This window comes from Somniosus microcephalus, chromosome 8 (genome assembly GCF_052327205.1).
Source record: "Somniosus microcephalus isolate GS21.2 chromosome 8, FLI_Smic_1.0, whole genome shotgun sequence".
NCBI classification, from domain to species: Eukaryota; Metazoa; Chordata; class Chondrichthyes; order Squaliformes; family Somniosidae; genus Somniosus; species Somniosus microcephalus.
The window spans coordinates 67,086,436-67,099,761 of NC_140994.1; the positions used below are offsets into that span (position 1 = coordinate 67,086,436).

General features: G+C 43.7%; 1 protein-coding gene and 1 long non-coding RNA gene across 5 annotated transcripts in view; one reads left to right on the top strand and one right to left on the bottom strand.

Moving 5' to 3' along the window:
* Nucleotides 1–1,605, bottom strand: part of LOC147113590 (uncharacterized) — a 40,081-nt gene extending 38,476 nt beyond the window's left edge. Inside the window, exon 1 of the long non-coding RNA XR_015079237.1 lies at nt 1,084–1,605. This is a non-coding gene — a long non-coding RNA (uncharacterized LOC147113590). The remainder of the gene's footprint in view (nt 1–1,083) is intronic.
* LOC147113589 (pantothenate kinase 1) overlaps nt 1–13,326 on the top strand; it is an 89,460-nt gene that overhangs the window by 56,956 nt on the left and 19,178 nt on the right. For 3 of the 4 annotated variants that reach the window (XM_085994836.1, XM_085994834.1, XM_085994835.1), the window contains exon 4: nt 5,358–5,534. In XM_085994836.1, the coding sequence (XP_085850962.1) occupies nt 5,358–5,534 (177 nt within the window). Of the gene's footprint in view, nt 1–5,357; nt 5,535–7,551; nt 7,748–13,326 lie in introns of all 4 variants that reach the window. The other variant, XR_015079236.1, reaches the window with a different exon arrangement.

Here is a 13,326-nt window from a genome sequence, read left to right on the forward strand (position 1 = left end):
ACTGGAAAAGGTTAGGGAGGAGAGATTTTTAAGCAGGGGCAGGGAGGAGGGGACGAAAGAACAAAGGGAAGGTCTGTGATAGGATGGAAGACAGGAAAGATTGAATGACAAAAGGTATGATAGTGCAAGGCAAAAGGAGAGTTATATGGGAGTTCAGTGCAAGGTTGATCACTTAGCTAATTTTCAGAATAGTCTTGTGGTGAGAAACCTTGCCTTACACTGACTCATACTTCGAAAGACCTCCATATTTAAATATTTTTCATTAAGGAAGGTCAGTCAGAGACGCCCAACAGTTTGTACAGCCGTGAGAAGTGAGTAATCTCCCCATCAGATGTCCGTTTGAACAGTAGAAGGGGCCTATGCTTGCCCTCAGTGGGTGATTTGTGGAACATATGAAGAGCTGTGTGGGTGATGAGGCAGAGTGCAGTCTCTGCTGCGGTTTTGGTTGTGCAAACGCCAAGTATCAGTCAGTTCACTTCTCAATCATGACTGAGGTCTTCTCCAACAGCGCACCCCACCACCACAGCTCTGAAGAGAGATTTGATGTGGGGAAGTAGGAGGTGATGAGTGAATGGAGCTGGTCAGTAAGAAGCGCGTGTTATTGATTGTGGCATAGATGTGTGGAGAGTAAGTGAAAGAGAAATGGTGAGAAGGAGCAGTGGTTCTTCTCATTTTGTGATTCTTCTGGGGTTTTATTAGATTCAGGTGTTGCGGGGGGGGGGAAATAATTTGCATTTATGTAGCACTTGATCATGTCTTCAGGCCATGTCAATGTGTTTTATAACCAATGGATTACTTTTAAAGTGAAGTTATACAGGCAAACATGGGAGCCAGTTTGCATACAGCAAAGTCCCACAAACAGGCAATGAATAACCAGTAAATGTGGTTTTGGCGGTGTTGGTTGAGTGAGGAATCAAAGGCTATTGCATTTTGTTGGAGTATTTATCCTATTACCTGCGCCAATTTACTGTGGCAGATACATATTTTTAACATTTCTACTTATTTATATGTTTACAAAACAAACAGTGGGAATTACTTGCCCAGTACTGTGTTTCGGGTAAGTGAGGTTGGTGCGTAACTTACCATTAAGTTGCGTAACCATTGAGAAACTTCTAGTTAGTATTTCACAGCTCACACAAACACAGTGACCTCCTCGAGTCACTTTCCACATCCTCCTCTCCTCCTCCTTTTCTCAGTTGACTCTTTCTGGCGTGCTGTTTTTTGGGGATCAGCAGCTCTTTGGTGTCTCTCCCAAGTGATCATTCTTCTGTGAGCCTAGACCACCTCACCTGTCTGTGGAGGCATCAACCGAGTGTGATCCTGGATTCAGCTGACGGTTACACTTAAACCTCCCAGCAGGGGTCACTAGAGAGTGATTCAGAATCGAAATCCTGTTTGTCTTTCCTTGTCCTCCCAAAGGTTAGGGACACTGAGACCATTGTAGTGCCTGTCACCAGTACATACATAGAAATATATCAAAGTTGCAACACAGAAACAGGTCATTCAGCCCACCCAGTCTGTGCTGGTGTTTATCCTGCATGCAAGCAAATACTCCTAATCACATTTACCTCTCCTGCACCCATATCTGTCCATCCCCTTTTTTTCTTCATCCACTTATCCAATCTAATCTTGAATGTTGGCATCATTTCTGCCTCAGCCGCAAACCCTGGAAGTGAATTCCACAGCCTCATAACTGTGTGTGAAGAAGGTTCTCCTGCCCTCTGTTCTAAATTACTTGCATTTAATCTTGTATCTATGGCCTGTCATTCTATTAACTATTGGAAAGAGTCTGCCTCAATCTACCCTGCTCCATCCTTTAATAATTTTTAACACTTGCTATCATATCGCCCCTTAATCTAACAAAAAAGCCCCCAATTTTTCAGGTCTGTCTTTGTATTTCCTCATACCAGGCAACATCCTCGTGAATCTGCCTTGTACCCTCTCTAAAGCCTCAATATCCATCCTGTAGTGTGGAGCTTAGTACTGCACACATTACTCTAACTGAGGGTCTTATTAATGTTTTATATAGGCTCATCCTTCCCTCTTGGCTTTTACATTCCGTACCACCTGATAGTTGATCCTTTAGTTTATTTTACAGCTTCATCAAGCTGAGGTGCGCCTTTAATGTCCTGTGACCCTGTACCCCCAAATCGCTCTGCTCTTCCACAGCATGGAGCCTTCAGTACATAATCACTGTTATTTTAGCAAGAAATAAATCACTTCAAACAGCTGAGGTTAGCTGACAAAGACCACTGATCAAAGCTATGACCTTTTACAGCCATGTGGATCAGTCTATACGGGTCAGTAACAACGTTCCCTTTAAGCTGTGCGGTCGCACAGCACCCTGCGGGTCTCGCGCAGCCGGTGAGCCGGCTTTTAAATCGAAAAACCCGTGCATGCACAGCCCGTTAAATGGGCCGCGCGGGCCAAAGAAATTTAGAGTGAACATTGGTCAGCAGTACACCTGCCAGTTCACTTACCATCTGGGCACTGAGGACGGGGAACTATGACCTCTGACCTCTTGTGCTCAGTTTGAGTTTTGACTTGGAACATTGGCCTCAATCATGGTGCAAATACTTAATCTGATGAGTTGTGAAAAGACATTTGTCCTGTTGGATGTTACTGGATAATAAATGAATTAAGTCGGCCCAGTGACGTCAAGGGTGAGGACAGTCTCCTGGAGCTTGATTGGTTGCTTTATGAATTCGGGGAGGAATTTCTCTTGAGTTTTTCCTGAAATTGGCCACAGCTCCCTCGTTTTTCCTCCCCGAGGAGTAAGAATTCCTCATGATTGGGGAGCACAGAGTTGTGCCATCTAGTGGATAGGATGAGTATTGCTGGGCCTGCTGGCCTTTTCACTCCCTCTTCATAGACATTGTGAACAAGTAACTGAAGTACACACTGCAGTAAGAGCCCTCTTTCACAATTGGGCCCTTATTTCACACAGTATAAATAGACCTTGTGTTCAGTTACTTGCGAGTTGACATTCATTCCTTTTTCACATCTAGTGGTTTTCAAATTGCGATTTGAAACCATTGTTTCCTCAAGTGTTCCAGAATTTCAACTCTGACAAAGCAACACACAAATCAGTATTTTCATTCACGTTGCCCAACAAATGCAAAGCTTCAGTTACTGATTTGTTGACATTCCTGTTGAAGCCATGAATAATCAAATGTTTAGTCGCAATTCTCGAATGTAGCTGGTAGAAAAATGTACCATTATTCAAAGTAGTTTAGAATTCAGCTGACATATGTCTGAATAGAATTTGGAACCATTTTGCTCTTTTTTTCTCTCTGTTCTTAAAAGTCAGCTTGTGCAGGATTTATTCTTTGAATGTTGAACATTTTATATGTTGCAGAAAAAAAACTGTAACATTTAACAACTATTATTTTTTATTCATTCTTGGAATATACCCCCGTGCTCGCTGACCTACATTGGCTCCTGGTTAAGCAATGCCTTGATTTAAAAATTCCCATCCTTGTTTTCAAATCCCTCCATGGCTTCGCCCCTCCCTATCTCTGTAATCTCCTTCGGCCCCACAACCCTCCAAGATGGCTGCGCTCCTCCAATTCTGGCCTCTTGCGCATCCCTGATTTTGATCGTTCCACCATTGTCGTCCGTGCCTTCTGTTGCCTAGGTCCTAAGCTCTGGAATTCCCTCCCTAAACCTCTCCGTCTCTCTACCTCTCCTCCTTTAAGAAGCTCCCTAAAACCTACCATTATCTGCCCTAATATCTCCTTATGTGGCTTGGTGCCAAATTTTGTTTGATAACAGTCTTGGAAAGTGCTTTGGGACGTTTTACTACATTAAAGGCGCTATATAAATAAAAGTTGTTGTTGGTGAATATGGGCGTCACTGGCATTTATTCCCCATTCCTAGTTTGAGAAGGTGGCGGTGGGCCACCCTTTCCTGAACCACTGCAGTCCATGTGCTGAAGGTGTCCCAAAGCGCTTTACAGCCAGTGAAATAATTTTGAAGTGTAATCACTGTTTTAATGTAGGAAATGCTGCAGCCAATTTCCACAAAACAAGGTCCCACAAACAGCAATGAGATAATGACCAGATAATCTGTTTTTAATGTTGGTTGAGGGATAAATATTGGCCAGGACACTGAGATCATCTCCCCTGCTCTTCTTTGAAATCGTGCCATGGGATCTTTTACGTCCACCTTGAGGGGACAGATAGGGCCTCGGTTTAATGTCTCATCTGAAAGACGGCACTCGCTCAGGACTGCACTGGGGTGTCAGACTAGATTTTGTGCTCGTCTCTGGAGTGGGGCTTGAACCCACAACCTTCTCACTCTGAGGCGAGAGTGCTACTGTTGAGCCATGGCTAAAAGGGAGGGGGATGCACAAGAGGTGCATGAATGCGGAGTTACCCGAGGACTGGAGAGCTGCAAGAGGTTACAAAGATAGGGAGGGTCAAGGCCATGAAGGGATTTAAACGTGAGGGTGAGAATTTTTAATTGGAGGCATTGAGGTCTTTGTAGGTGAGTGGGTATCATTTATAGTTGCCTTCAACACTTGTGTTAGAAAGGAGAAAATTGGCTAGGGTTGCCATTCCTAATCACTGTCGAGCAACCCCTCCACCTGTGGACTTTGCAGTAGGACAGGATTGGGCTCTGATGTGATACCCCCACAGTCAAACAGCCTGTCGACATTTATCGTCGAGCCTCACAAATGAATAATGCCCACTTGGGTAGAAGGCATTAGAGGACAACTAGTGCCTATGGAATCATATCCTAGCAACGACTCAAAGCCTGCAGGAGAGAAGGGCAGAAAATTGGAGGGGAATAATAAACAAACTGGTATCATTTTAAATTGCCAAAATGGCTACCCACAGCTGCATCTTGTGACTATTTATGGACAAGTAATTCTAAAGGATTGTTTTCAGGAGATGATCGAGTGAGCAGGATCCTTATCAAGAACTATTGGGTTGGAGGGGGGAGAGGAAACCTCTGTAAACCTTTCTCGGATTTAATTTGCATATGGGATTTTAGTATAAAGTTGTCTAACTGAAATATTGAACCTGTACATTTATTCTTTTCTACATCTGCACATTTCACAATCAGCCAAAATCCACGGGGAAATGGTGTCACATTGGCACCATCCAGTGTGGTGCCAGACCCGTTGAACATTGGTTTCTTGATGAGTACAACTGACAAGCTTATATTGTGATTTAGGACAAGCCAAATCCTTATCTCAATATACAAGTAACATTTTCACCAGAAACTAACTCCACTTGAGGCACACGAGCAATCCTAATAAGACATCTGGGAATGAATAAAGCCAATCATGCTAAGTACTTTTTATCTGCATTTGCTTCACAATTAACATTTTTTCCCCCTTCCTTCCTCAGTCTTGGTGGGGGGACTTTCCTAGGCCTGTGTTGTCTCCTTACTGGGTGCGAGACCTTTGAAGAAGCTTTGGAGATGGCGGCGAAAGGAGACAGCACTAATGTAGATAAACTAGTTAAGGATATCTATGGAGGAGACTATGAGCGGTTTGGCCTACTGGGATGTGCGGTAGCTTCCAGGTAAGACCCAACTGACCGGCCTGTTTGCAATAATGAGATTGGGTGGTGCCGATTAAGCCTCATTGAAACTGCCTGGGGTTGGGATAATATGCAGTCTACAGTGCCTTTATATCACCAAATTCCCAGGGCGGGCGAGTGCTACCTTTCTGAGAATATGTTCATAGTAACATAAGAAATAGGAGCAGGAGTAGGCCATTCGGCCCTTTGAGCCTGCTTCGCCATTCAGTGAGATCATGGCTGATCTTCTGCCTCAATTCCATTCACCGGCCCTATCGCCATATCCCTTGATGCCCTTACTAGTCAGAAATCTATCGACTTCTGTTTTGAATATACCCAATGACTGAGCCTCCACAGCCCTCTGTGGTAGAGAATTCCAAAGATTCAGTAGTTTTTATTTGGCTCTTGAGGCACATTTTTAAGATCCCGCTTATGCGAACAATTGGAGATCTTCCTCCTCCTGTTCACTAACTGGAGGATGGTCTGACCACAAGGAGTGGAAAACAGTAGGCCTACCTGCCCTTCTGCCTCTCTGAAAATTCAGGCAGTTTCGCTAGGCCTCGACTGATTTGTTCCTGTTTGGGACATTGCTGGGCCTTGACTGACGCACTACACACTGGGTGCTGGCAGATTCAGTAGGCCAGAATTTTCTGGAGCGGGGAATCTCGCAGCATGCCCCATTAGACTTTTTCCCTCGCCCTTTAGCTCAAATTATTTTGCCCTGGAAGTTGCTGGAAGTACGAGCTGATAACTAGGCATCTGGAACCTTAGTGAGTGACAAGACCAACAGTCTGTCTCCTTAACCAATGAGATGTAAGGATTGAGAATGAAAGAGGAACGACTGGGAAGGAAATAGGATGAATTAGAGTCAAACCAGGTACAGAAAGAGAAATAGAGAGGGAAAGAAAGGTTGGATTAAGAGAGAGAGGAAAAAAAGAGGCAGAAAGGAAAAAAATTAAAATCTCGAACAACAATTTGTCGGAATGAGACTCCACAGGTTCAATTTTTCCCTTTCTGGGCTGGAGAGGTTGAGTAGCATTGCTGGAACATAAATTTGGTCATTAAAAGGGTATTTACGCTATTAAGTACTAGCCCTAACTTTCTACGATTGGTAATTAAGGCATAAATGCAGCAACTTCATGAAAACTCACGGAAGTTGAGGGCGAGCTTCCATTTTCGCGAGGCTAAAGGTGTGGCAGTGTATATCGTCCAGCATCCTGTGGTGATTCGCAGTTCACGGTATGTCTCTTCCTCGCCACAAGTTGCTGGACGATTTACACATTAGTGACAGCAAGCCCCATTAAACTCGCCATTATTTTGGCAGCAAATTCTGGGCCAGTGCATTTTATTCCCAGTTTCTTTTAAAGCTTTTTTTTGCTTTCTGAACACAACTAAGCAGAACCTGTTGCTAGTGAGAGGGAGGCAGGTTAATTTAAGTTTTACTGTTGACTCCCTCAGTACCTAAGCACCGACAAAATTTGGAATAAACAAAACCAGATTAGAAAGGTAAATTTTCTTGATTAGCGTCCTACACACTGATGCAATGATATACACATAGCTGGTCAGACAATTATGCACATTGCACACAGCTCCGACACTGCTGTCTTCCTGGTGTGAGCTGCCCCATAGTTGTTTTATTCATTCTCACATGAGAGACTACTGGCAAAGATAATAGAATTAAGGGTGTTGTGTTTGTACCGCTATACACAACTACATAAAATAATAAAGCAGCAGAGACTGAGAGTAACTTCAAGTGATCTTTACTGGGTAACTGGAACTTCGGCACTGACTATACAAATCGATACGCGTCTGTTATATACGCTCGCAACTAAGGATGTACATCCGTAAAACAAAGTAGTCCCTTCAATGTTGTATACATTACACTTCCTCCTCCTTTAGTTTAATAGTATATTAATGCAAAATTTCTATAATATACAGAGCCTGTCTTTACAGTAACCTTTTTGTTTTCTTAAAAGTAACAAAATTCAAATTCCAACATAACATTTTATTTTGTCAACAGCCCTTTTACAAGTCAAGTCTCTGGGGAGGCCTCCTCTGCCTCTCTGGGTAACGTCTCTCCAGACTCTCTTGCTTTGGGGAATGAGACTGTACAGGTACAGGTGCATCAGATGAGCTATCAGCACAGGTAGAGCTCTCGGCTGTGGATGAGTCTGGTGCTGATGCTGATGAGTCAGGAGTGTCTGTTTCCATGTCAGGTGAGTCTAGGCGAGGTATAGGGGTGTTTTCCACCTGAACATCCAGAATTTGGTCCACATGACGTCTCAAAACGTTCTCTCCCACATCCACTGTATACATCAGTGGTCCCTCTCTTGTGGATATTGTCCCTGGTTGCCACTTTTCCGTCCGGAAATCACGAGCAAGAACTGACTGTCCCACACTGAAGCTTCTTGTTGGCTTAGCATTCAAATGTTTGAACTGTTTGTTCTCTACATCACGACGTACATTCAGTTTAAGAAGGTCCATGCGAGATCTCAGGTTCCTGTTCAGAAACATCATCGCTGGAGTCTGATTAGTGGCTGCGTGTACTGCGTTCTGATAAGCAAAGAGGAAATTGTCTATCTTGTGTTGCAGTGGTAGATTCTCGCTGTACATTGCTTTGATGGCCTTGAAAGTCTGTACAAATCTTTCTGCCAAGCCATTTGTAGCTGGATGGTACGGGGCAGATGTGTAGTGCTTGATTCCATTTTTCCTCATGAAACCTTGGAATTCGTCAGAGACAAATTGTCGTCCATTGTCTGTGCAGATTTGTTCTGGTAGGCCATTTCTAGCGAACGTGGTCCTCAGAACTGAAATGGTCTTTTCAGATGTGGTTAATTTCATTTTAATGACCTCGGGCCATTTGGAATGTGCATCGACTGCAATCAAGAACATGGAGTCCATGAACGGTCCAGCAAAGTCGATGTGCACATGTTGCCATGGTGATGAGGGCCATTCCCATGGATGGAGAGGGGCTTGTGGTGGTGCGTTCTGGACCTTTTGACATCCTGAGCAGCTCTTTGTCAGGTCCTCGATCTGTTTGTCAATTCCCGGCCACCACACGTATCCACGGGCAAGGCTTTTCATCTTTATCGTACCTAAGTGGCCTTCATGCAGTTCATCTAGCACTCGGTTATGAAGCTTGGGAGGAATCACAACTCGTGAGCCGCACATCAGTGTTCCCTGACACACTGATAACTGCTCCCTCCTAGCTGAGAATGCTGGAAACAATGAGTCACCATGCGCTGGCCATTCCTTCACAGTGATGTCATAAACTTTTGACAATGTAGGGTCATTGCGTGTTTCTCTTTCAATGAGGGAGTTTGTCACTGGTAGCTGCTCAACTATTGTTGTGTGAAATACCTCTGCTGAGTCAACTGTTGTAGTTCTCTCTCAGGTCGGCAGTGGTAAACGTGACAAACCATCGGCGTTGCCATGTTGCTTGGTCCCCTTGTATTCAATGTCATACAGGTGAGCACCTAGGAAGAGTGACCATCGCTGTAGCCATTGTGCCGTCATCACTGGAACGCCCTTCCTTGGGTTGAAGATTGAAACGAGAGGCTGGTGGTCAGTTAACAGTGTAAACTGTTGACCATACAAGTAGTGGTTGAATTTCTTGACTCCCCACACAAGGCTGAGGGCCTCTCGGTCAATCTGTGCATAATTGCGTTCAGCTGTAGTCAGTGATCTTGAGGCAAAGGCTATTGGTCTTTCTAAGCCGTCTGGGAACTTATGTGACAACACTGCACCAATGCCATGGGGTGAAGCATCACATGCCAGTCGAATAGGTAAGGATGGGTCAAAGTGAGCTAGCACCTCCTCTGAAGTAATGAGTCTTTTACTCTCTTGAAAAGCTTGTTCACAGCTGTCACTCCACTTCCATTGTGACCCTGTCTGTAGCAGTGCATTTAGTGGATGTAACACTGTGGATAGGTTGGGCAAGAACTTGTGATAGTAGTTCACCAGTCCAAGATATGATCTCAACTGAGACACATTTTCAGGTGTTGGTGCATTAATCACAGCTTCAATCTTGTCTGGAGACTTGTGTAAACCGTCCTTGTCAATCACATGTCCACAGTATGAGATTTCCTTTTTGAAAAACTCACACTTGTCTCGGTTCGCTTGGAGCCCATACTCCCGTAACCTGATGAGCACCTGTTCGAGGTTGGAAAGGTGGTCGTTGTCATTCTTGCCAGTAATGATGATGTCATCAAGATAACACTGAGTACCTGGGATCCCCTGCAGGACTTGGTCCATTGCCCTTTGCCAGATTGCAGGAGCTGATGCTATTCCGAATACCAGCCGATTGTACTGGTAAAGGCCTTTGTGCGTATTTATTGTCAGGTACTTCTTTGATGCATCATCAATTTCCATTTAGAGATAGGCCTGGGCCAAGTCAATCTTTGTGAAGCGTTCCCCTCTTGACAGGGAAGCAAAGATGTCCTCAATGCGAGGCAATGGGTACTGTACTGTGTGGAGGACTGGGTTAACAGTCACTTTAAAGTCTCCGCAGATGCGCACTTTTCTTGGCTTTCCTGGTTTTGTGCTGGAGGTTTTCTTCATCATTGGAACTATAGGTGTGGCCCATTCACTCCAATCCACCTTGGACAGGACCCCTAACTGCTCCAAGTTCTCCAGCTCTGCTTCTACTGAAGGGCGAATTGCATAAGGCACTGGTCTGGCCTTGTGGAACTTTGGATTTGCGTTCTCCTCAATCTTAATTTTTGCTTTCATGCCCTTAAGTGTTCCTATTCCCTTCTTGAACACTTCCTGAGAGTCAGAGAGTATTTGTGACAGTCTCTCAAGAGTGGCGTTGCTGTCCTCCTTTGCTGACACAAACAGTGCTTGGCTGGTGTGCCAATCCAACTGTATTTTCCTGAGCCATTCGCGTCCCAGCAATGGTGGTCCTCCATTTTCCACTACATAGAGGTTCAATTGCGGTATTTTTTTTCTTTGTATGTCACTGTCACTTTTATTTTACCTTTGGGGCACGCACACTCTTTGTCCTGTGTATGTCTTTAACAGTACTTTAGTTGGCCTTAGCGGTATGTGTGAAAACAGTCGTTTGTAGTCATGTACAGAGATCACTGTTAAAGCTGAGCCTGTGTCCAACTCCATTTTCAGCCTAACTCCTGCCACTTCTGGAGTAATCCATATTATTCTGTGATCCCCTGTCTCTTTCACACTGTGTAGTTTTAGACAAGCCAGATCTTCTTCCTCTGAGTCTGTATCACTTTTTTCTTTATCTGAACTGTCTCCAGTCACGTGGTGTACCTTCGTGTATCTATCTTTGAAAGGTTTCTTGTTTTCAGTCACTTGATGTACCTTTTTGTTACTATGTATTGTATCAGTTTTCTGCTTCTTATTTGCTTTGCAGACTCTTTCAATGTGCCCTCGTCTGCCACATTGTCTGCAGTCTTTGTCTTTAAACCAACAGTCATTGTGGTCATGTGACATTTTGCCACAGCGATAGCACTTCTTTTCTTGTTTCAGTGACATTTTATTAGTTGAATATTCCAGGGATTTTTGTTGAATTTCTAAAGCGCCACGTGCTGCTGCTTCCATTGATATTGCAATACTCAGAGCCTTCTCCAATGTGAGGTCTTTTTCAGACAGAAGCTTCTTTTGTGTGCTTTCATTTTGCATGCCACACACAAATCTGTCCCTCAATGCGTCTGATAAGCCCACTCCAAATTGGCAATGTTCTGATAATTTGCGCAATTTTGCCAAATATTCAGAAATGCTTTCATTTTTGCTCTGGTTCCGTTTATGGAATTTAAATCTTTCGGCTATGAGCAGTGGTTTGGGGCTTAAATGGTCTTGGAGTGTGTCCCCTATTTGTTTGAATGTTTTGTTTGCTGGCTTTTCAGGGGTTAATAAACTACGTAGCAGCCCACATGTCTTTGTGCCCATAACACTCAGCAAAACAGTGGCTTTCTTTTCTACCTCCACTCCGTTAGCCTCACAGTACAACTCCACTCTTTCAATGTAAGTTGCCCAGTCTTCAATGCTGCTATCAAATGCTGCAATCGTGCCAATCATCGCCATTTTTTTTTCCAAACCCGTTTTTCTTTCTTTACTAGTTAGCTAGCGTCATGCAAGTCCTGTGCACTTTTCACTTGACTTACGTATCCCCTGCCTAGCTTAGCAAGCGTGCTCCGTTTTCTCTACCTTCTCGCTCCTTTCTTCCAAATTTCGGTGTCCTCTGGATGCGATGCCCGAATAGGAAGACGTAGGTTCATAATTCTCATCGCCAATTTGTTGTGTTTGTACCGCTATACACAACTACATAAAATAATAAAGCAGCAGAGACTGAGAGTAACTTCAAGTGATCTTTACTGGGTAACTGGAACTTCGGCACTGACTATACAAATCGATACGTGTCTGTTATATACGCTCGCAACTAAGGATGTGCATCCGCAAAACAAAGTAGTCCCTTCAATGTTGTATACATTACAAAGGGGAATGTGGCCACATGGATAGTGAGATAGTTAGCAAGCAGAAAGAAAAGGGTATGGATAAAAGGAAGTTAGATTGGAACAATGTGGCGAGTTATGTTCCACAGAACTCTGTTGAGGCTGCTCTTATTTACCAAAAGCATAAATGATCTAGACTTTGGAATTGAGGGAGCAATATCAAGACCTGCTGATGGTAGTAACTTTGGGGAGAGGGGAATGGAAAATTGTGATGAGGATTGTGAAAGACACCAGGAGAACAATCATTAGACTAGGAGGATGGCCAGATAAGTAGCAGATGCAATTCAATGTAGAAAATGGGAAGTAAAGCATTTTGGAAGTAAGACGAGTGCAAGGAAATAAACCTTAAATAGTAAGATTTTAAATAGAGTAGAGGAGCAGAGTGGAGTTACACAGGTCATTCAAGGTAACAGCGCAAGTAGATAAGCCCATTAAAAGGAGCAAATGGAATCCTTGGTCTTCGATCTAGAGGTATAGAATACAAAAGCATGGAGGTACAAGAATTTGTACAAGACCTTAGTTATTTGCAGTCTGAGTGCTGTGTGCAGTTTTAAGCACCTTTTTATAGGGAGGTTATAAAAGCAATGGAAAGGGTGCAGTGTAGATTCACTGGGGTGTGGCCAGAGATGAACAGAGATTTGAGAAGTTGGACTTTTTTCATTAGAACTGAGAAATTAAGGGACAACCTGATAGAGGTCCTAAGATTACGAAAGGTTAGAATGAGGTTAAAAAGTGTCATGTTTCCACTGGTTGATGAAATGAAGTGCGCAAGTTTAAGATAATGCATAGTGGGGCTCAAGGGGCTGAATGGCCTACTCCTATTCCTAATATACCTATGTTCCCTATGTGGAGGAAAACACCAGCCAATGGGCTGGGTAACAGTCTAAATGGGACTCGTACTATGTATTGATATTTGCATGATCTATCACTTAATTTCCATTATACTGTAATTATACTGTCTAGCTTCTGGGAGCAGTTTGCTTTCTCTGTGGATAACCTGACTCTCTGATTTGAAGACATGAGGCATGGGTGGACAACATAGCTTTATTTAAAACATGAAAATAAACTATGCAGGTAGATTATTTGAGAAACATTTTAGATGGAGAGTGTAGTGTATGTGCTTTAAGTCAGAACTACTTTTTACAGCTCCTGTATACTGTAGTACCGGCAGTGACCACACCGGTATATAAGCTGTGCGCATGCCTCTGTACCCCAGTCTAGAGATGACCCTCCTCCAGTAAAGACCTGTTATTTGTTTATGTACAGCACCCGTGTAATTATTTATCCACTGAACCACGGATCTAACAGTGGCGACGAGTGTT